The sequence below is a fragment of the Apteryx rowi genome, unplaced genomic scaffold (assembly GCF_003343035.1).
Source record: "Apteryx rowi isolate R43461 unplaced genomic scaffold, aptRow1 scaffold_6, whole genome shotgun sequence".
Classification (NCBI taxonomy): Eukaryota; Metazoa; Chordata; class Aves; order Apterygiformes; family Apterygidae; genus Apteryx; species Apteryx rowi.
In genome coordinates, this window is record NW_020450871.1 from 8,060,741 (window position 1) to 8,081,835 (window position 21,095).

Consider the following 21,095-nt stretch of genomic DNA (forward strand, 5'->3'; position numbering starts at 1 on the left):
TTTGTCATTCAAGTGATAATGGACTGGGCAAAAAGGCCCTTGTGAGCATGAAAAGGAGTTACCATAGATTTTCTTATGATGTTTGTTCTACATTTAATTTGAACACTTTCATTGCATTTTGTGGTAACAATATAATTCCCCACTTTCAGTAGACTTTTCAAATGTCAAGATAAAGCTCTCCCTTTGTTTAAATCTGGACTTTATATATAATTTAGTTCCCCTCTTGCAGAGTGTCAGAATTATTTTAGAGATATTAATGGATGTGTACGCAAATAAACACATGTGCCCCTCTTCTTCTCCGTAGGTAACTTATACAAGTTTGCTTTCTGAAGCATAGTATCTTGGTGTTTTGGAGATCATGAGCCTCTAATTTCATTTCCATGTTTCTAAGAAAGTGAGAGAGAAAGCAATTGTAGAGTTGTTAGCCTATGTAAAACTGGTCTTTGTTTTGCCATTTGTGTCAGAGCTGAAGAATGTTTGGTTTTTGGAAAACTGGACTGTTTGGGGTACTAACTTGACCGAAAAAACACGGTGTACTTCTAATACTTTATTTTGTGTGTTGAGGAAATCAGTAACAGGTTTTACCTCATAAACCAACATACATGATTTTATGTATTATTTTTCCCATCACAGTAAATATTGGAGTTGGAGAGCCTGACTTCATCTTGGGACAACTGTATCACTTGTCTTCAGTACAGGCACCTGAAGTAGCCAAGTCATGGGCAGCCCTTGCTAGTTGGGCTTACAGATGGGGCCGGAAAGTAGTTGATAATGCCAGGTAAATTCATCCTAACGTTTAAATTTATAAGCCATAAAAATTTCCTTTTTTCAAGAGGAACTCTAGCTCTGTATTTATGATCGTAGTTCTCTATGATAAGTTACATGTGAGCAGAGATCTGTGAGTATTCTCTTGATTACTTGCCCTCTCTAAATAGAAGTGAGCTTCATGATGTTTTATATATACAATGTTAATAGGTTCAGCTCTACAAATAATATTATTTTGGGGGTCAATAATTCATTAAATATTACAGTCAGGGAGAAGGTGTTCGTCTGCTGCCCCGGGAGAAATCTGAGGTTCAGAGCTTGCTTCCAGACAGCATTACAGAGGAAGATAAAGAGAAAATCTATGGAATTCTTGGGCAGGCAGTGTGTCGTCCAGCTGGGATTCAAGTAAGTGGAAATTTGCTTGCTTAAAAATATTCCACTTCAGTTTGAAACTTAATTTTCCTCTAGTTGTGAATCATATTAACTCTTGTAAATGTTTTAAAGTCAAAATTCAGATAATATAGAAGTTCTCAAGAAATCAGCTGTTAGCTAAGTAACAACACACCTGTTCTGTAGATTATGGTGGTATGATCAAGTAAGGCAGTTGAGTGAGTTGCCCAGACAAAAACTGGATCAGCAACTGATGTGCATTTGTAGAAGCAGCAGGGGAACTTAGTCAAATCTGTTATCTTTATTTGCATTTAGGATGAAGATATGACTCTACAAATCACTGAAAATGAAGACAATGAAGAAGATGATATGGTGGATGTTATATGGCGTCAGTTATTAACAAGTTGTCCCTGGCTTTCAGATCTTGATGAAAATGCAACAGAAGGGTTAATTAAAGTTTGGAGAAAAGTTGTAGACAGAATCTTCAGTCTCTATAAACTCTCCTGCAGTGCATATTTTACTTTTCTCAAACTCAATGCTGGTCAGGTTAGTGTTGTGCTGGTGAGGGAAGCTAAATTACAAATACTTCTAAATGATGATATGTGCTATATAGTTAGCTAAGAGTATTATTTGTTTGATATATAAGGTTCCTCTTGATGAAGATGACCCTAGGCTGCATTTAAGAAATACTTCTGAACAAAGCACTGACGATGTTATTGTGATGGCAACCTTAAGATTGTTACGGTTGCTTGTGAAACATGCTGGGGAACTTCGACAGTATCTAGAGCATGGACTAGAAACTACACCTACTGCTCCTTGGAGAGGTAATTACATGTTATTTAGTAGTTAAAATTATTTTTTTGACACATTTTCACTAAATATAAATAAGCAGAAAGTTATTTATTGCACTTTCATAAAGTTCAGATGTAAACATGATAAAGAGAAAGCTTTTTTTAATTCTGCTTTTACTTAAATAATTTAAATCAAGATGTTGTCCAGTCTCGGTTATATGTTCTGGTTTTAGAATAGATCATTAATACAGGTTCTTTCCCCCCCACCTCTCATTAAAACATTGAAAGGAGAAAGAAAATGTAATTTGTGAAGTATTGCTGCATCTTTCTGAAAAAAGAATTTTTTTTTCCTAGCTACAGTTTGAAAACTGGTTCAGAGAAGAGATTCATCTTTAAGTTTCTTGGTAACCACTGGCCAAAGACAAATATCTCAGGAGTTGTTTGACACTCCACTACTGGTTCTTGTTGTTCAGGGGCCTTCCCACAAAAAATTGTTGAGTAAAAGTGCGGAAGGCAGTACAGGAAGAGACCAACTATTGCAAAATTGTACTACCCTTTGTAAAACATCCGATTTTGCTGACACTAAGAGCTACTGGTGCCACAGATACAGTGTGCAAAACAATTCCTAGTGCTTTACTGCAGGATTTGTGCATTGCATTTCAATGGTAGGAGAAAATAAGCTAGCATCTGTATTGTACAAGACAGTTACTTAAAACAAGGAGAAATTTTTATTGGGAAACTGACCATTCACATTCTCCTAATGCAAAAATAGCATGTTTTTAAAAAAAAAAAAGTCTGTATCATTTGCAGTGTACAAAGTGACTCAGCGCCTTTTCTTTTCCTATATATAAAGGTATTATTCCTCAGCTCTTCTCCCGCCTGAATCACCCAGAAGTGTATGTTCGTCAAAGTATTTGCAACCTGTTGTGTCGAGTGGCTCAAGATTCTCCTCATCTTATATTGTATCCTGCAATAGTGGGTACCATTTCACTTAGCAGTGAATCCCAAACGTCAGGTATGGAGGAAAAACTGAATGTTCAGATATGTTTTAGCTTGTGTTTTATATACCGGATGAAATCATATTGATTTCTTTTTTTAGTGACTCCTTGACACTTTTCTTAAGAACTTTCATATTATGGGACATCAGTGATACCTTTTACTTTGATCTAACAGTTTAGCAAATAAGTTATAGTTTTTCAATTGTATCATCATATACTTGGACAGTAATTAGTGTAATATGGGGTCCTGATGCTAAACGATGTATCGACTAGTATTGTCTTTCTGAGGCCAGAGCAGCATAGGTAATATTTGAACATCTTTTTAAATTTAGGGAACAAGCTCCCTTCTGCCATCCCCACTTTGCTAGGTAATATTCAAGGAGAAGAATTGTTGGGTGGTGAATGTGATGGAGGGAGCCCCCCAACTTCTCAAGAAAGTAGTAAAGATGACACAAAAGTTGGATTAAATGAAGATCAAGCAATGATGCAGGACTGTTACAGCAAAATTGTGGAGAAACTCTCTACTGCAAATCCAACAATGGTATTGCAGGTAAATAAGCAAAATGTATGTTACTAATGCTCTCACTTGGAACTAAAAATATGTAATTTGTATATCTTGTGCAGAAGGATACTGAAAGTTTTGTTGCATCTTTGATGCTGTTAGACTGTCATCTTTTTTCCGAGTTGTTCATCTACAAAAGTAAGTCCTAATATTAGTACTTTTAAAAGTAAGTGAATCTTAATTTATTTTATACAGGTTCAGATGCTAGTAGCTGAGTTACGCAGAGTTACAGTTCTTTGGGATGAACTTTGGTTGGGAGTTTTACTGCAGCAGCACATGTATGTCCTCAGAAGGATTCAACAGCTGGAAGATGAAGTCAAGAGGGTTCAAAACAACAACACTCTACGGAAGTATGTTTTTTGTGAATAATCTGAATGAAAGGCATGACAAAAGATTGTTCTTGGGGAAGCATGCAGTCAAATTGACCAACAGTGTTGTTGCTCCTAAATTTGCATGGCCTTAGCTGCTTCTGTGTAAGCCAGTGACTCAATTCACAAGCGTTTTGATGCTATGGCTAGTAATCTAATCAAATCAGAAGTGATAAGAACAACAGTGTCCATCTGTGAATCCTTGCTAGGATTTCCATAGTGATAATGTGGTAAAACCCAATGCATATCGAGTTCTGGAGGTTTTTGAGATCCTATAGTTCTCTATTTCCAGTCTTTCTTACAAGTCAGCTGAGATGAGGAAAGGCATGTTAAGGGGAGTGACCTGTTTGGCATTTGTACTAGATAGGATAAACAGAATGCCTTAAACCACTTCTGTTTTTCAGTATTCAGCAGGTCTTTTTTTTTACCTATGTGTTTCTCAATTGCTAGTCATTGGGTAGTTACTAAGTTTAAAAATGCCTCTTGAATTCTGTTGTCAAGTCTGACGTGGAATGGGGAAACAGGGCAGTCAGAATCACTGTCTTTCCATTCTTTATAGTGTTGTACCCCATCAGGAAGTAGTAGTCAAGAGCTCTTGTAATAAAGAAAGGAAATAAGTTGCTTAGAGTGCTTTGAGCTGAGTTTTTCCTCAGGGTGTCCAATAGTGAAAGATCCTATTCAGTGTTTCAGTTTAAAAAAAAAATAATAAAATTCAGAGGAACATGTGTTCACTGTGGAATGAAATAGTTTTTCCTTTTAATATAGACGTACACGAAGGCCTCCTTTTAGAGATGTAAGCATTTTCCTGACTTGTTTGATGTCTCACTTGTGATCCATTTTAATGTTTAACTTGTTTTCTGAAGTAACTTGTTTATGGAGTTAAGAGGAAATTAATTTTCTTAATAGAGAAGAGAAGATAGCAATCATGCGTGAAAAGCATACAGCTCTAATGAAGCCCATTGTATTTGCTTTGGAACATGTACGGAGCATCACTGCAGCTCCTGCAGAAACTCCTCATGAGAAATGGTTTCAGGATAACTATGGAGATGCTATTGAAAATGCGCTAGAAAAACTTAAGAATCCTTTGAATCCTGCTAAACCTGGAAGCAGCTGGCTCCCATTTAAAGAGGTATAGTATGCACAACCTAATAATATGATGTTAAGGTTCTAAACATTCTTGCTGCAGCATGTGCTTGACTCTCTCCGTAGTTTTCTATTGCTATTCTCTTGTCATTTCATAATTGCAGCCAGCATTCACTATAGGCATGCTTCAGAGTAACACACAGTAGTTTTTGCCTCCCTAACAAATGCTGCTGATGCCTTGACTATCTGCATTATTACCTTTCTACCTAATGGAATTATTATGTTCTTTCAAAGCTTGCGTCTTCTGCTTTCTGGAATCCTGTCTGTTTCTGGGACAGAGGACTTCAGTTTTTTTTAAAATACTGTCTCTTTGAAACTCTATGCCCTTTGAGTTCAGTGGATTCATAATCTAACAAGTTGGTACTCCAGCTATCCTTAAACATAGTCCTCAGGTTGTGCAGCAACCTTCAAGTGATCTACCCTTCCCAAAGATACTTTTTTGTAATAAGTTTTTCAGTTATGTCATCTTTTCTTAGTTTCTTAAAGGTCTGAGAAGAGACAAAGTACGTATCTGTATTGTCCATTTGGATATCCAGAGCCAACCTGGTAGTTTTTAAATAGCTTGATGGATAGGTACTTGGGTTTACATAAACAGATTTTTTTTGTAATTCCCCTTCTGCCAGAACAAGCAAACAAATTGATATATGAATAAGGAGTTGCTGAACTCTGCTGTCTTTCACCACAACTCAAGTATTTATAAATACAGGAACAAACCTCTTAAGGAATTTGATTTGCCATGACTTTGGTGCTTATCAAAAGACAGGGTGTACATGCTGCATAAAATTGTTTTAAAGGATATTCTTTGCTTAGGTTTTGTCATCTTTATCCCTAAGCTATAAACGAATTAGTAGGGTAGCAAGACTGAAATTTAGTTTAAGAAAATCTCCATATATTCTGGAGGGGGAAGATCATTAAGTTTTTTGTTTTGGAGTTTTTGTTTGTTTTGTTTGTCTGTTTTCTTTTTAATGTTTGCTGAGGTGAACCTCAACCTAAAACACAATTTCTTTGGAATAGGTTATGCTAAGCTTGCAGCAAAGAGCGCAGAAACGGGCTAGTTACCTTTTACGGCTTGAAGAAATCAGTCCCTGGTTGGCTGCCATGATGAACACTGAAATAGCACTCCCTGGAGAAGTATCCACCAGAGACACAGTCACAATTCATAGTGTGGGTAGCACCATCACAATTCTGCCTACCAAAACCAAACCTAAAAAGCTGCTTTTCCTGGGTTCCGATGGGAAGAACTATCCATACCTTTTCAAAGGTAAGAAATGGAATTTTTTTCATAAAAGTTACTGTCTCTTGCTGTAAATTAGACAGACTATACTAAATTTGGGAAGATGCATCATTGCAACTCTTATGTATCCCCATGATACGGAGAAAGTGTTGTTTGGTCCATTTGTACCCTTCCCCTCACCACTTCCCCATATGCATTCTAGGATTTTTGCCCTGTGAAGCTCTAAATCAAGCGTGTTTCAGATCTGTTCTTCAAGGGTTACATCAGAGATAGTGTTCTACTTGCATGCTGATAGGATTAGCTGGATGCACATTTCCAGAAGCTTAAGGTAGCATCTGGAAGAGAAATTCTGAGACTTCATGCCTTCCCCCAAAGAAAAAGGCCTGTGTAGTGTGTCGGTTACTGTTGTGTGTACTGCTCACAGCTGTGATACACTGATTCTAGTAGGCAAATTCTATGTAAACGTTTAGTTTCAGGCTGAACTCATCTGTAGTCTGAGTGGTTTATAAAGCTTCTGAAATGAGTTATGATTTCAGAAATGCTATGTTTTAGGCTTTGTTTAAGAATAAGAATTTTATTTCTAGAAATTGAATTTGAAACAAAATAAATTAACACAGGTTTGGAAGACTTGCATCTAGATGAAAGAATCATGCAGTTCTTATCAATTGTGAACACAATGTTTGCTACCATTAACCGTCAAGAGACACCAAGGTTCCATGCGAGGCACTATTCTGTGACACCTCTGGGAACAAGATCAGGCTTGATTCAGTGGGTGGATGGAGCTACACCTTTGTTTGGTCTTTACAAGAGGTGGCAACAGCGAGAAGCTGCTTTACAAGCGCAAAAGGTAACAACTATGTTTTTTGCCAGCTAGAACATTTCAGAAGGGAAACATCCTGATTTGCTTTATGATCCTGTTTGGTTTTAAATAGTTGTAAATTAAAGTTTTAAAATGTGTTTTTGTTTGTGATAATGCAGAACAGTTCTGTGTATTCATATCTCCTGGGATTTGACCAGATGTCAGATGAAACTACATATATGTACTCCAGTATCTAACATAAGTATGTGGTTCTGGCATAAAAATTCAGAACTGTTTTTGAACAAATGCAGTTAAACTTGGTTTAAGTCATGTTAGTTTGACACCCCATTCTTAACTCTCTTTTTTCATTTTCAGTATAACACAGTGGGAATTTTGGATTTGACCTTGATAACAGTAGAGTTAGGCCAGATTTTTTTCAGAATCTTTAGGTTTTCTTAACTATTGAATTTTGAAAGTAATTCTTTGAGCTGTAAAAGAAAAGTTGATTTCATATTATTCTTGCTAAACTGAATTTGAGATACTCTTCTGTGGTAACGAGAGTTGCATTACGTAAACAAGCATTATTTACCTCTTCTAGGCTCAAGATTCTTATCAGACTCCTCAGAATCCTGGCATAGTGCCTCGACCCAGTGAACTTTACTACAGTAAAATTGGACCTGCTTTAAAGGCAGTTGGGCTTAGTCTTGATGTGTCTCGTCGTGACTGGCCCTTGAATGTAATGAGGGCTGTTCTAGAAGAACTGATGGAAGCGACTCCACCGAATCTTCTAGCTAAGGAACTTTGGTCATCATGTACTACACCCGATGAATGGTGGAGAGTTACACAGGTAAGTCGTAGCAGATGCATTTTCCACTTTGAAAGGTTATGTTCTGAATGGGATGAGGGGCAACAAAAGCCTGGGATTTGTTCAAGCAATAATGCTCTTGAGTTGCGAGCTAGCACTGCTGAAGTTTCACATAGCAGGAAATGTTGACTAACAGAAACAACTGTGAAAAGAGTATATACCTGATAAACACAGTTTATTAATGTAGAGCTGTCAGCTTAAGAAATGAGAACTCTTGTAAGATATCATCAGACAACAAATAAAAAACAGCTTGGAATAAGTTGGTTTTGATATGTCTTACACTTACAATTTAAATAATATTTTGAAATGGTAGTCAGTCCAATGTGTTGGCAGAGGATTCCCACAAATAATTTTTTTCCTGAAACTCTCTTTAAAGTTGTATGCAAGATCCACTGCAGTTATGTCCATGGTTGGCTACATCATTGGTCTTGGAGACAGACATCTGGATAATGTTCTTATAGATATGACTACAGGAGAAGTTGTCCACATAGATTATAATGTTTGCTTTGAAAAAGGTAATTTAAAAAGTGCTATATGTTATTCAAATAAAAGGTTTCATTTCTCGATCTTTAAAAGAAACAACTTTAACTTTTATCTTAAAGGGAAAAGCCTTAGGGTACCAGAGAAGGTTCCGTTTCGGATGACGCACAATATTGAAACAGCGCTTGGTGTGACAGGAGTAGAAGGGGTTTTCAGGCTTTCTTGTGAACAGGTAAGTTAGGAAAAGTGCAGAAAACAGAGGGCTTTCATTTATCATACATTGTCTTAGAACTTCTCTACTAAGCATTCTGCTGTTGATTTTGATAAAGCCTTCACTTGGTGTGATTTTAATTGGACTTATTTAAGATGTACCTAAAATTAGACACTTAAAGTAGATGAATGCCAGATAAATTTAAATGCAGGTAGTGGTGCAACTACTATTCTGTGGGATTTTTGGTGGCTCTAGATTAAAAATAAAAAATTGAATACCATATTACATACTTAAATGCAATTTCAAGAAATAGAAGTTTTTTGCATTACATTTAACTTCAATGTAAATATATTATTAAAACATCGAACGATGCCTTCAGATTCACGTTACCATTCTGGAACATGCACCTTAGCCAAATGAATATATGCCAGTCATTCGGTTAAGAGAAAATTAAAAAAATGTAGTGGCCTGTCCTGCAGAGGAATTAGACTGTATGATCCCACTCTTTCTATATTCTTTTGTGTAAATTCTGTGAATTACTACTACTGAGTTGCTAAAATTATCTGAAAATTTAATATCTTCAAATTTACTATAAGAATTCACATGAAATGGAGTTTCTGGAAAATGTTGATTGGTGCCACAAATGGGACATTTTATTAAGCTGTGCTGTAAAGCTTTAACAAATGTCTTTTAGGGTTTTCTTTTTTCCTAAAAGTGTTGTCAGTCTTGGTAGTATTTCCCTCCCCCCTCCCCCCCAAATGCCATACCAAGTGAGTAAGGTGGCTCTTCATGAAGATTTTAGCCATGACAGTTTTTTGTTTTGTGGTTTAACCTTATAGATATGCTTTTAAAAAAGGAGGGGAGGGGCTATTTTTTTCCATTTTGATAGCAAACAAATTTTAGATAAAATAGCTCATGAAGTTTTGCTTAGCCTTCATCCTATATGACCATGGCAGATATGATTACTATGGACAAAGGAGAAGTTTCTTCCTCAAGGGGATGTTGTTAAAGAGAATAGAGTTTGTGAGGAATGCTAGAATGCAAACTTTAATTTTAGTACTGCTACAGTAGGCTAGCTGCATTTGTATATACTGTGGTGGTGATCCTGCGTTTGAGGTGGTTTTGGAAAAACTATGGATTTCTGTAGTTATTCAAATACAGTATTTTGTATTTAAAATTCCACTGATCTACAGTGATAACACAAGCTCAGAATAAGTCTGTTTAAAATATATGATGCAGGTCCTACATATCATGCGGCGTGGGAGAGAAACTTTGCTTACGTTGCTTGAAGCTTTTGTATATGATCCTCTGGTGGACTGGACAGCAGGAGGTGAAGCAGGATTTGCAGGAGCTGTCTACGGTGGTGGGGGCCAGCAGGCTGAAAACAAACAGAGCAAAAGGGAAATGGAAAGAGACATTACACGTAGTCTCTTTTCTTCTAGAGTGGCTGAGATAAAGGTGAGTTCACTACAATAATTTTTTATTGCATAACCAGAATGGGCCATATGCTTTCATTTTAATTTCATTTGTTTGCATTTTGGGGATGGTGGAGGAGGTAGTCATTTATTAGAATCAGTTCCCAAACTTTATTGTGCTAAACTGAGTTTCTGTTTGGGGAAGTGTTTATATGGAATTTGCAAATATTTCGTTTTTGGTTTCTGTGTGTGCTTAACTCTAAAGTATGTCTTAATGTTTTGCCTGAATCAAGGCTGGAGGAATAAAAATAGAAGTTTAGAGAGAGCTGTCTAAATAAAGAATGTCCATTAGGATTTCGACCTGTAGCGTTGAAGGTAATTCCAGATGAGCAACATGATCGAAATCTTGTATCCTGCCTTATATTATTTTTTTCTTACCTGTTTGAACTAAGCCTAGTTTTATAACTTCTGTATCTTGCTTATAGGTTAACTGGTTTAAGAACAGAGATGAAATGCTGTCTGTGCTTCCAAAATTGGACAGTAGTTTAGAAGAGTATCTGAACTTGCAAGAACAGTTGACAGATGTAGAAAAACTGCAGGGAAAACTGCTGGAGGAGATAGAATTTCTGGAAGGTGCAGAAGGAGTGGATCATCCCTCTCACACGCTTCAGCACAGGTATAGAGGAGCCAGGCATTCTGTCGGAGATCTCAAGGCTTGATATAGTTGGTGGTTTAATAATGTGCTTATGAGTTAGATGTTAAAAATGTGTATCTGAGAGAGACTAACAGCTAATCTTACAGTAAACAACTCATTCCTTATGCAGAACAACTACCGAAGCCCACTTTCCTACTGAATAATCTTTGTTACGTCCTAAGCCTCATACCTCCTCAGTAGCCTCTGCTATCGCATGTTCCATGTATACTGACCAAAATGTGCTGACAGCCAGCAGCTGTCAAATTCCCGACATAATGCTTGAGTTGAGCCTGCCTCTTCCTTCAGTATGGTTACTAATTTGGATCACTACTCAGCTGTTGATAAATGACACAAATTTTTGTTTCTAACTCTTCAACTTATTTCTCGTTTAGTTGAAACTGATCAAGGATTTCAAAGTTGGATGAGTATGTGTGCATGCACCCACGTTCTTTATTTTGTGGGAAACCATAATTAGTGAGCACAATGTTTATTTTTGTAAGCTTTATGTAACTGGTGAGAGTATTTTAACTTTTTGGTCAAAAAAGTAGTACAGTATTGTTCAGTATAGTTTTGTATTCAGTATAATTAAGTACTTTTGTTTTCTGGTAGTATTTACTTGATTCTGTGACTTCAATAATTTAGGTATTCTGAGCACACACAGTTGCAGTCTCAACAAAGAGCTGTCCAGGAAGCAATCCAGGTGAAGCTGAATGAATTTGAGCAGTGGATAACACATTACCAAGCTGCTTTCAACAATTTAGAGGCAACACAACTTGCAAGTCTACTTCAAGAAATAAGCACACAAATGGACCTAGGTATAAAATAGTATTTGATCCTTTTTTTCTGATGGGTTGAAAATAACTAGAGTTTAATATCAGGAGGCATTATGAATATACCCCAATTTAAAGGCATGGTTACATATGTAATAAATGAAAAGACATGGGTTTCCCTAAAGGGTGATTTAGAACACCACAAGGCTTCTATTTCAAGCTGCCTGAAGGTTTGAACTTGTCTGTCTTGCCCCAGCTGCGTACATTATTCTCTTACCTTGGGCTTAAAATTGGCAGTATGAATACTCAATACCTCCTTTACCACAGGTGAAAGAATGTTTTGGAAAAGACTTTAATACTCGGTGCTTGTATGCTATGAAGTGCGTATGCTTCAGAGTTCAGTGGAGGTTGATTGTTTAACTGTCTTTCTCAAAAGGTCCTCCCAGTTATGTACCAGCAACAGCATTTCTGCAAAATGCAGGCCAGGCACATCTAATCAGTCAATGTGAACAATTGGAAGGAGAGGTTGGTGCTCTTCTTCAGCAAAGAAGATCTGTTTTACGTGGTTGTCTTGAGCAATTGCACAACTATGCAACCGTAGCTCTTCAGTATCCAAAAGCCGTGTTTCAGAAACACCGAATTGAGCAATGGAAAACTTGGATGGAAGAACTCATTTGTAACATGACAATAGAACGCTGTCAGGATATCTTCAGGAAGTAAGTTTGCAAAATAATGGATTTTTTTTTCCTGAAGAATTTAGTTTTCAAGCTGTCTTAGGATTTTAATTTTTAAATTAAAATTAAGTTTTGCTTCATAATGGGCCTCCCAAAACAAGTTTAAATTGTAATTCCAGAAGCCTAGAAAAAAAGATGAAAAGCTGCTTTAAAAATATTGTTCCAGAGTCTTGCTATGTACTGCAAAAAGAGAACTAAATAACATTTCCCTGTAATAAAAAGATGAATAACAAGGTGTGGCTTTAGAGTAGTTATAATTGGGGATTTTGGAAACTTTCTAGTATTTAAAAATCACTTAAGTCTACCAAGGACTCTTTTTCATTAAAGCAAACTTTCAAGCAGTTATTTTTTCCTTTTCCTCCAAAACCAGGCCATTCCAGCATTCCTGATGCTTGGCCTACAAGTTTTAGATCATATGCAAGTGTTTATACTGAAATGTTTTTCCTTCCTATTCCTTATCTTCTTTCTTTGCCTAGAGGACTTCTATTTGGCTGACCTCTGTCCTTGCAGATAGTAATGGGATGTGATGCTTCTGTGATACTTTATGAAAGTGTCAGTAGGACAGCCATTGACTGCTGTGGTGTTTCAGATTGATATGAAGTGCATGATGTGATAACTGTTCAACTGGGGAGTATTTTTGCTTCCAGGGAGTGGAATGCAACTTGCTAGAGCTTGAGAAGGGAGAATGTTGTCATGGTGTTCTTGCTTTACAGGTATGAATTGCAATACGCTCCTCAGCCACCTCCAAGTATGTGTCAGTTCATAACTGCTACAGAAATGACTCTACAGCGCTATGCAGCAGATATAAATAGCAGGCTTATCAGGCAGGTGGAGCGTTTGAAACAAGAAGCAGTTACTGTACCTGTCTGTGAGGAACAGCTGAAAGAAATTGAACGTTGTATTAAAGTTTTCCTTCATGAAAATGGAGAAGAGGGCTCACTGAGCTTAGCAAGCGTTATCATCTCTGCTCTCTGTACACTTACGAGGTGAGGTGCCTCTTGAGACATTTTTTTGTATTTATTCATGCTTTAAGACCACATTAAAGGAATATTCTAAGTGACATAATTATGCGGAGCATGCAATAGCATGTTGGTATCTGCTTGTCTAACTAAGCGTCATAATTGGTCTAGGCGGAATCTGATGATGGAAGGTGCAGCGTCTAGTGCTGGAGAGCAGCTGGTTGATCTCACCTCAAGAGATGGAGCCTGGTTCTTGGAGGAGCTGTGCAGCATGAGTGGGAATGTTACGTGCCTTGTACAGTTGCTGAAGCAGTGTCATCTGGTACCCCAGGACTTAGATATTCCTAACCCAATTGAAGCATCAGAAGCTGTTCATTTAGCTAATGGAGTATATATCTCACTTCAGGTGACAATTATTTTTGTTACTTTTTCTTCCCTCATCCTGAACCTTCTAACCATTCTTAACAAATCCTTCCTTAAAAATAGCTAAATGCTTGTTTATGCTATTGCTAAAATTGTTTGGACCTTAGTCTTGGTTGCTCCACTTCTTCACTGAGTTGACCAGCCATTTACTACTTCCATTTGCATTTTTTGTTGGTCAGAAGAAACCATTTTGATCTATACATGGCAAGTTTTTAAAATTGCTGTAGAATAACCATGAGAAAGTTGGTAGCAAAATAAGAGCTTTGTGTCTTACTCACAAGTAAGACACAAATTAATATCACAAGATAGAAAGACACAAATCAATTAAGTAGCCTGAAACAAATTCTGCAAAACCTGCTCTACAGACCCCAATCCCCAAAATAGGAAGGAGAAAAATCCATTTTTAATTTTGCATTTTAAGAGTTTTCACTAACAAAATATTTCATTAGTGACAGCTTGAGTAAAACAAACATCTTGTAAGGAATGTAGGCATTTTACAAACTCTAGCTGGTACAAATAGCTTTTTGAGGTTTTTGGTCCCGCTGTATTGCTTTTGAAATGTATTTCCTTACCAACCTTTGAGTGCATTGAGATTTTCTTCACTTTTTTTCTTTACTCTTCTTCAAAGCATTACCCTGTGTTTCAGAAGCATGCATGTAATTTCTCTGCACTGCAGCTGGATCTTTCACCAACACACTGCCATATTTTGAGCTCTTAGATGAGATGTGAAGCTTGGTAAACAGCCAACTAATCTTTTTTGGTGTGTGTTGTCTCATTTTGGAGATGGAGGGCAATGGCTGGTCCCTTCCATAGCCTGCTGTAGCCTTCTGATGCATTCTGTAGCCCTCTGATGCACTGTTTGGTGAAAATTGCTTTACATACTAAGGTACTGTTTTTCCTACCTGCAGTGATTTCTATGGTGTGAATAGGCCTCTAGCTACAATAATCACTACCTGCCATCTTTGATTCTGTTGCCTTCTCTAGTCCAATCAGTTTAGCAAATCATAAATTCAGTTGTTAATTTAACTCATTTATAGTTCCATAGTGGGAAAGAAAATCTAAATCATTTGAACAAATGGATTTGCAAAGTGTGGTCTCTGCACCGTTAATTCTCTGCTGAGCATTGCTGTAAGAGATTGCTGCTGTTGCTGTGAGGTAGTTGTTAGTACATTATGTAAATGTTTGACAAATCTTTTCTTTTTAACAAGATTTTATGTGCTAAGTTTAAAACCTGTTGCTAGCCCCAAATTTAGAGGGAGCCATATTCCTGAGTGGGTTTTTTTGATTAAATTTTTTTTTACCTTTGCTAACCAGCATCCTGTTATAATTTAAATAATATCTATTGTAGGTGGTGTAATACTAAAATGAGAAAGGTGTTGCATATGGTAGTTTTTTGGGGAAAAAGTTCTTATGATTCTATACTTAATTTTCAACAGGAATTGAACTCAAACTTTCGGCAGATCATTTTTCCTGAAGCACTCAGGTGCTTAATGAAAGGAGAGTACACTTTAGAAAGTATGCTTCTTGAGTTAGATAATCTTATTGAACAAACAACTGATGGAGTCCCTTTGCAAACATTGGTTGAATCTCTTCAAGCCTACTTACGAAATGCAGCTATGGGACTAGAGGAAGAAACACATACTCATTACATTGATGTTGCAAGGTAAATCGCATACATTATTATTTTGTTTTTTTAGTTCAGCTTTATGTTCAGCAGTCTTCATATACTTTCTTGTTCTTAATTTGGCTGCATTTGATTGATTATCTGTTTGAAATACAGGCTTTTTTTGCCCAGGAATACCCTTAAGAAGAGCATATATAGATTTTACAGTGAAACAAATACAGAGCTACAGCAATAGAAACATTTATATCTGCTGAAGGTAGACTTTTGAGTTGTATGGTAGTTAACATTCCAAAATATGTGTGCTTGTGATTTTACATTTGAAGCTTTTAAGGAATGAGAGAAAAGGAACAGGAACTGGTTCACGGGTCTGTGGGAGGAACCTGCGAAAGGGAGCACTTGTAACCGTGGCACCTCCTTGTCGGGAGCTTTGGGCAGCTTTTGCCTAATGAATCAGTGACTTGATGACCAGACTTGTGCAACTTGTAACATGGGACAGTACCTTTCTGGAGAAGTGTTTGCTAGACAGCCGAGCCAATTTAAAAGCTTCCTGCCAAGTAAAAGGAGAGTGGTCTTGCCGCTTCCCTTGCGCCAGTTATGTGGTGCTCATCTAATCCATCAGTGGTACAGTGAATCTTGCTATACCAGTTAAAAACAATTTACTTTTTTCTCTTAGGTTAATTTTCTTCATGGTTTACCCATTGGCAAGCCTGCTCAGCTTGTTAGTTGAGGGTCAAAAATGATATGAGGGAGGGAGAAGATAAGACTGCCCTTTCAGGAGCAGCAAGCTGTTAAAGCATCCCAGCCATAGCCTGAAACCTCATCCTCCACCTATTTAGCCCATACCTCATTCAGTCAATTATAAATGCGTGTTTTCATAAAATCAGTACTTGGTTTTCAAGGAACGAAAGGTAATTTTTGCATCACTTATTCATAATTTTTTACTATGCTTATTATAGGAAGTACAGTCTGTATCCTCTAGCTAGGATTTAAGTTCAACTTATAGGCGATCCTTTAATACAACTTTAACTTGTATAATAACATCAACTGTTCTTATGGGTCCAGCATTAGAACTTCATGTATAGAATCATATGGAAAGAGGAGTGGAAAAAAAGAAGCTACAAAAAATTCACTTAGTTTGAATGCAGCTTACATTTGGTTCTGATCTGCTCTAGCTATGGAGAAAATAGATTTTTAAAAAAAATCCTGTTTATTGACTGTAGATTAAGCAAAGACATGTAAATTTTCTTTCTTTAAGAGTACTTCATGCTCAGTATGGTGAGTTGATTCAGCCAAGAAATGGTTCAGTTGATGAGACTCCCAAAATGTCTGCTGGTCAGATGCTTTTGGTAGCATTTGATGGAATGTTTGCTCAAGTGGAAACTGCATTTGGTTTATTGATTGAAAAGGTATGTGCTTTATTTATTTTTTTCCCCAAAGTACTCTTTGAGCCAGGAGTAAAAGGTTTATAAAACAAAACTAATTTCCTTTACATCACTCAGCTAAACAAGATGGAAATACCTGTTGCTTGGCGTAAGATTGACATAATTAGGGAAGCCCGAAGCACCCAAGTTAATTTCTTTGATGACGATAATAATCGGCAAGTTCTGGAGGAAATTTTCTTTCTGAAGAGACTACAAACAATTAAAGAATTCTTCAGACTCTGTGGTACCTTTTCTAAAACATTGTCAGGTAAATAAATATGTTGTCAAATATTCAATATTGCTTTGTCCACTTCTCATCTCATGTCCTTTTTGAGAAAAATGTTAAAAGGATAGTCACATCTTTTGTAACTTATCTTTCATATATGGCTAGTAGCCAGAAGTTAAAAATGAATTCCTGTAATTTTGCTGTGTTTCTAAATCTGATGATATTAGTGTATCAAATGTTTAATTTATAACAAGAATACTATCTATTTCTTTCCTTTAAAAGGAATCAGTTCACTTGAAGACCAGAACACAGTGAATGGACCTGTTCAAATTGTCAATGTGAAAGCCCTTTATAGAAACTCTTGTTTTAGTGAAGACCAAATGGCCAAACCAATAAAGGCTTTTACAGCTGACTTTGTGAGGCAGCTTTTAATTGGCCTTCCAAATCAAGCTTTGGGACTTACTTTGTGCAGTTTCATCAGTGCTTTGGGTGTGGATATCATTGCTCAGGTAGAAGCTAAGGACTTTGGAGCGGAGAGCAAAGTTTCTGTGGATGACCTGTGCAAGAAAGCTGTGGAGCACAATATCCAAATTGGCAAGTTCTCACAGTTGGTCATGAACAGGGCAACAGTATTAGCTAGTTCATATGATACAGCATGGAAGAAGCATGATTTAGTGCGCAGACTTGAAACCAGTATTTCATCTTGCAAGACTAGTCTTCAGAGAGTGCAGCTGCATATTGCCATGTTCCAGGTGAGACTGCATGTTTTTTGCAAATTTTTTCTGTGGAAAATAAGTTTTAGTTACTGTGTCTGAGCACTACAGGGGCTTTATTTTGTCAAATGATTTTCAGTGTATTTTAATGGACTTGATATACTATTTAGGTTTTTAATTCTTCTCTAAATGTATAGAGGGGGGAAAAGTGTAACAGCTAATTACTTTGAAGATTAGCTGCCTTATAAGATGCAAATGTGACAATGCGTAAATTCTTTTTTGACTAAATACACAACTTTTTTTCAGTAACCATGAAGTCATTTATTAGAAGAAAAGATGTCATTCGTTGGCTTTCTTGTAAGGAAAGATTTCCCATCTCCCCCCTGCTTGTTTAAATAAAAAAAAAAAAAAAAAAAAAGTAGACTTTAAAGAATGTGCTTGCTTAAAGCAGAGGATATACATTGCTGAATGTCATCTTGTACCCTTCCTTCAAATTTCACTGCCTTAACTCCTTGTTCCCCTCTACCTCATGGAACAAGTATAAATAGCAGCTGTATTGATCATAAAAACGTTCTTCAGAGGCTTTAGATGAATGTCATCATGTACATTGAATTGTATGTTGGTATCCAGTTGTATTGTAGTATCACTGCTCTTCATTCTGTAGCGACTTGTAGGTTAAGAGTAGAGGCTTTGTCCACATCGGTTACTAACCTGTTTCACAGGTTGGTAAGCAAAATTGTCTGTTTGTTTTGTAACGTATCACAAGTGAACTGTTTCTGAAGATTGAGGAGTTTTCCTTTACATTAAGGAAATGTGTATAAATCACTTCTAGTAAGTTAGTGACTGATTAATGGCATAATTGTCCAGTCCAACAAAGCATAGTTTATAGAATTTAACACTGTAAAGATTAAGAACTTCAAAACATGCTGGTATCATCTTCAGATACCTAGTCCTTTTGAAATACTCTTACTATAAGGTGTACCAGAATACTAGAATTGCTGTTCGTGAAGCAAAGTGTTTTGTGATGAGTAATATTGCTAATCAAGCCTTTTCCTATTTAAAAAAAAAAAAAAACAAAAGTGGCAGCATGAAGATCTTCTTATCAGTCGCCCACAGGCCATCTCTGTTACTCCTCCACCTCGTTCTGCAATTTTAGCCAGCATGAAAAAGAAACTTCATACTCTCAGTCAGATTGAAGCTTCAATTGCAACAGTCCAGGTACTGCTACTTCCGGGGGCGGTTGTTCAGCAGCATATTGAAATGCGACTCTTTCTAACCATACATTCCAGAATTATCTGCCACCTCCAGATTAACTGTGTTGTTATCTAAGCACAAACTTCATGGTATTTTCATTGCTCTCTTTCAGTCTGCTTTGTCTTGCTCTGTCTGTTGTGTATTATTATATTTGATTTTTTTGTCATCTCATAGTACACAGCATTCTCTCCTGGTGTACCAGTAAATCTGTTTCATGGGCAAAAATTCTGATACGTAAAAATACCCTTCTTTCTGAAGGCTGATCATACTCTTATTCTTTACGTTTGTTTTACTTAGGTGATCCTCACTATCATTTTACTAACAAAGTGTTGAAAGCTTCCTGTGCAAGTCTGGGCAAATCCTTTCTTGTGTGTGTTAAGGCTTCTACATGTTGTAGATCTGCCCAGCTTTTCAGGCTGTTGTAAGAACAAATTAAATTTTTGTTTTTATGTGTTTCTTTTTTAAGACTTCAGGGTATTACAGTAATTGATGTTTAATTGTTTAAAAATACCTACTGTTTAACTTGTTGAATTTTAATTTTGTTTTTATTTATTAAGGTACTGCTCATAATCCTTTTTTGAAGATTATTTGTACAAGAGTCCAGGACTCCCATGATTTTATTTTATTTTTAGTCTAGACATGTAGTGATTTAATTTGTTACTGTATTTTGTGGTGGGTTAAAATCTAGACAAGTGATTTTGTTTTCATAACAATCAAATCCAGTTGTGATGTGTTCTGAAAACAGCATAGGCCTACATCTGTCATTCACGTATACCACATTCTTTTATATATATGGATATAAAAATGTATGTGACTGCACGAGTTAATATGCATAGTTTTTTTAAGTTAGGCTTAATATGCTCTGTGTGTGTGTATATATATACACACACTTTCCTATTATCATTTTTTCCCAATGTAGGAGAAACTAGCAGCACTTGAAGCAAGTATTGAGCAGCGTTTAAAATGGGCAGGAGGTGCTAATCCTGCACTGGCACCAGTCTTGCAAGACTTTGATGCCACTATTGCTGAAAGAAGAAACCTTGTCCTTAAAGAAAGTCAACGAGCAAGTCAGGTACTATAGATGAAGAAGTATTGACTTGATAAGTATGTTTACTTGTTACTTTCTACTTGAGATATAACTGATTTATGTGAAAGATATTTTTCCTCCTCAACATCTAAACAGCAAGAAATCCAAATATTTCTGGGAATCCCACTTTAAAAGCAATTTGAATCACCTCTGGGAGAGTTGCCACAGGGCTGGATGCCCCTGAAATGATATCATTATTGTAACAGGGCAGCTTTACTGCTGTATTTAAAATTCGCTTTTCTAAGGATATGGGACAAATGCAGTTTGTTTAATACACAGTTTAATTGGGCTATCTTCTTTCTTGCTTTCTCTTTGATTCTCAGGTTACGTTCCTCTGCAGTAACATCATTCATTTTGAAAGTTTACGTACTAGAACAGCGGAAGCCTTAAATCTGGATGCTGCATTATTTGAACTTCTCAAACGCTGTCAACAAATGTGCTCATTTGCATCACAGTTCAACAGTTCAGTCTCTGAACTGGAGCTTCGCTTACTTCAGAGAGTGGTGAGTAAAAGTCAAAGCAAAATACATAACGCTACAGAATTACTGTAATGAGTTCTCCATTTTGCCTTTCATTCCCCATAATATTGTGTATACCTTCTAATGAGTAATGGATGACAGTTTACACTGTCAACTGCTGAACACTTGGTGGTAGCACCTGCAAAGCAATTGAGTTTTATCTCTGGATATAGCTATTAAAATGCTTCTGTTATTTTTAGGGCACCGGTCTCGAACATCCTATCGGTAGCTCTGAATGGCTTCACTCAGCTCACAAGCAGTTGACCCAGGAAATATCTACACAGAGAACAGTACAAACAGAGAGAGAACAGCAAATAGAAACAGTCTGTGAAACAATTCAGAACCTGGTGGATAGTATTAAAACTGTGCTCACTGGTCATAATAGGCAACTTGGAGATGTCAAGCATCTGCTGAAAGCTATGGCAAAGGTATGCCTGAAATGTCATTAAATTTTAGTGCTGAAAACAATGTCAGTATAGTTCAAGAAAAATAACACTTTTATAAATAAAGTGTGTATCTGTATATACAATTAAATACGTATGTATAAAAACAAAACAGTGAATTTTGTTCATGCATATAGTGTTCCAGATGTGAATTTTTAGAGATCAAATTGGTTTTATAAAGCTGTATTTCTAGAGCTGTTAATCACAT

General features: G+C 36.6%; 1 protein-coding gene across 6 annotated transcripts in view; it reads left to right on the forward strand.

The window, feature by feature from the left end:
- SMG1 (SMG1, nonsense mediated mRNA decay associated PI3K related kinase) overlaps positions 1-21,095 on the forward strand; it is a 61,300-nt gene that overhangs the window by 34,546 nt on the left and 5,659 nt on the right. For 3 of the 6 annotated variants that reach the window (XM_026082958.1, XM_026082955.1, XM_026082957.1), the window contains 27 exons: positions 634-778; positions 1,032-1,170; positions 1,471-1,701; positions 1,778-1,979; positions 2,800-2,961; positions 3,277-3,494; positions 3,702-3,856; positions 4,781-5,003; positions 6,032-6,278; positions 6,869-7,098; positions 7,649-7,897; positions 8,292-8,430; positions 8,518-8,627; positions 9,846-10,064; positions 10,507-10,697; positions 11,358-11,530; positions 11,922-12,201; positions 12,933-13,205; positions 13,350-13,584; positions 15,038-15,264; positions 16,481-16,631; positions 16,725-16,914; positions 17,155-17,624; positions 18,666-18,803; positions 19,759-19,911; positions 20,250-20,429; positions 20,645-20,872. In XM_026082958.1, the coding sequence (XP_025938743.1) occupies positions 634-778; positions 1,032-1,170; positions 1,471-1,701; positions 1,778-1,979; positions 2,800-2,961; positions 3,277-3,494; positions 3,702-3,856; positions 4,781-5,003; positions 6,032-6,278; positions 6,869-7,098; positions 7,649-7,897; positions 8,292-8,430; positions 8,518-8,627; positions 9,846-10,064; positions 10,507-10,697; positions 11,358-11,530; positions 11,922-12,201; positions 12,933-13,205; positions 13,350-13,584; positions 15,038-15,264; positions 16,481-16,631; positions 16,725-16,914; positions 17,155-17,624; positions 18,666-18,803; positions 19,759-19,911; positions 20,250-20,429; positions 20,645-20,872 (5,558 nt within the window). Of the gene's footprint in view, positions 1-633; positions 779-1,031; positions 1,171-1,470; positions 1,702-1,777; positions 1,980-2,799; positions 2,962-3,276; positions 3,495-3,701; positions 3,857-4,780; positions 5,004-6,031; positions 6,279-6,868; positions 7,099-7,648; positions 7,898-8,291; positions 8,431-8,517; positions 8,628-9,845; positions 10,065-10,506; positions 10,698-11,357; positions 11,531-11,921; positions 12,202-12,932; positions 13,206-13,349; positions 13,585-15,037; positions 15,265-16,480; positions 16,632-16,724; positions 16,915-17,154; positions 17,625-18,665; positions 18,804-19,758; positions 19,944-20,249; positions 20,430-20,644; positions 20,873-21,095 lie in introns of those variants that run through there. The other 3 variants (XM_026082959.1, XM_026082956.1, XM_026082960.1) reach the window with 2 other exon arrangements.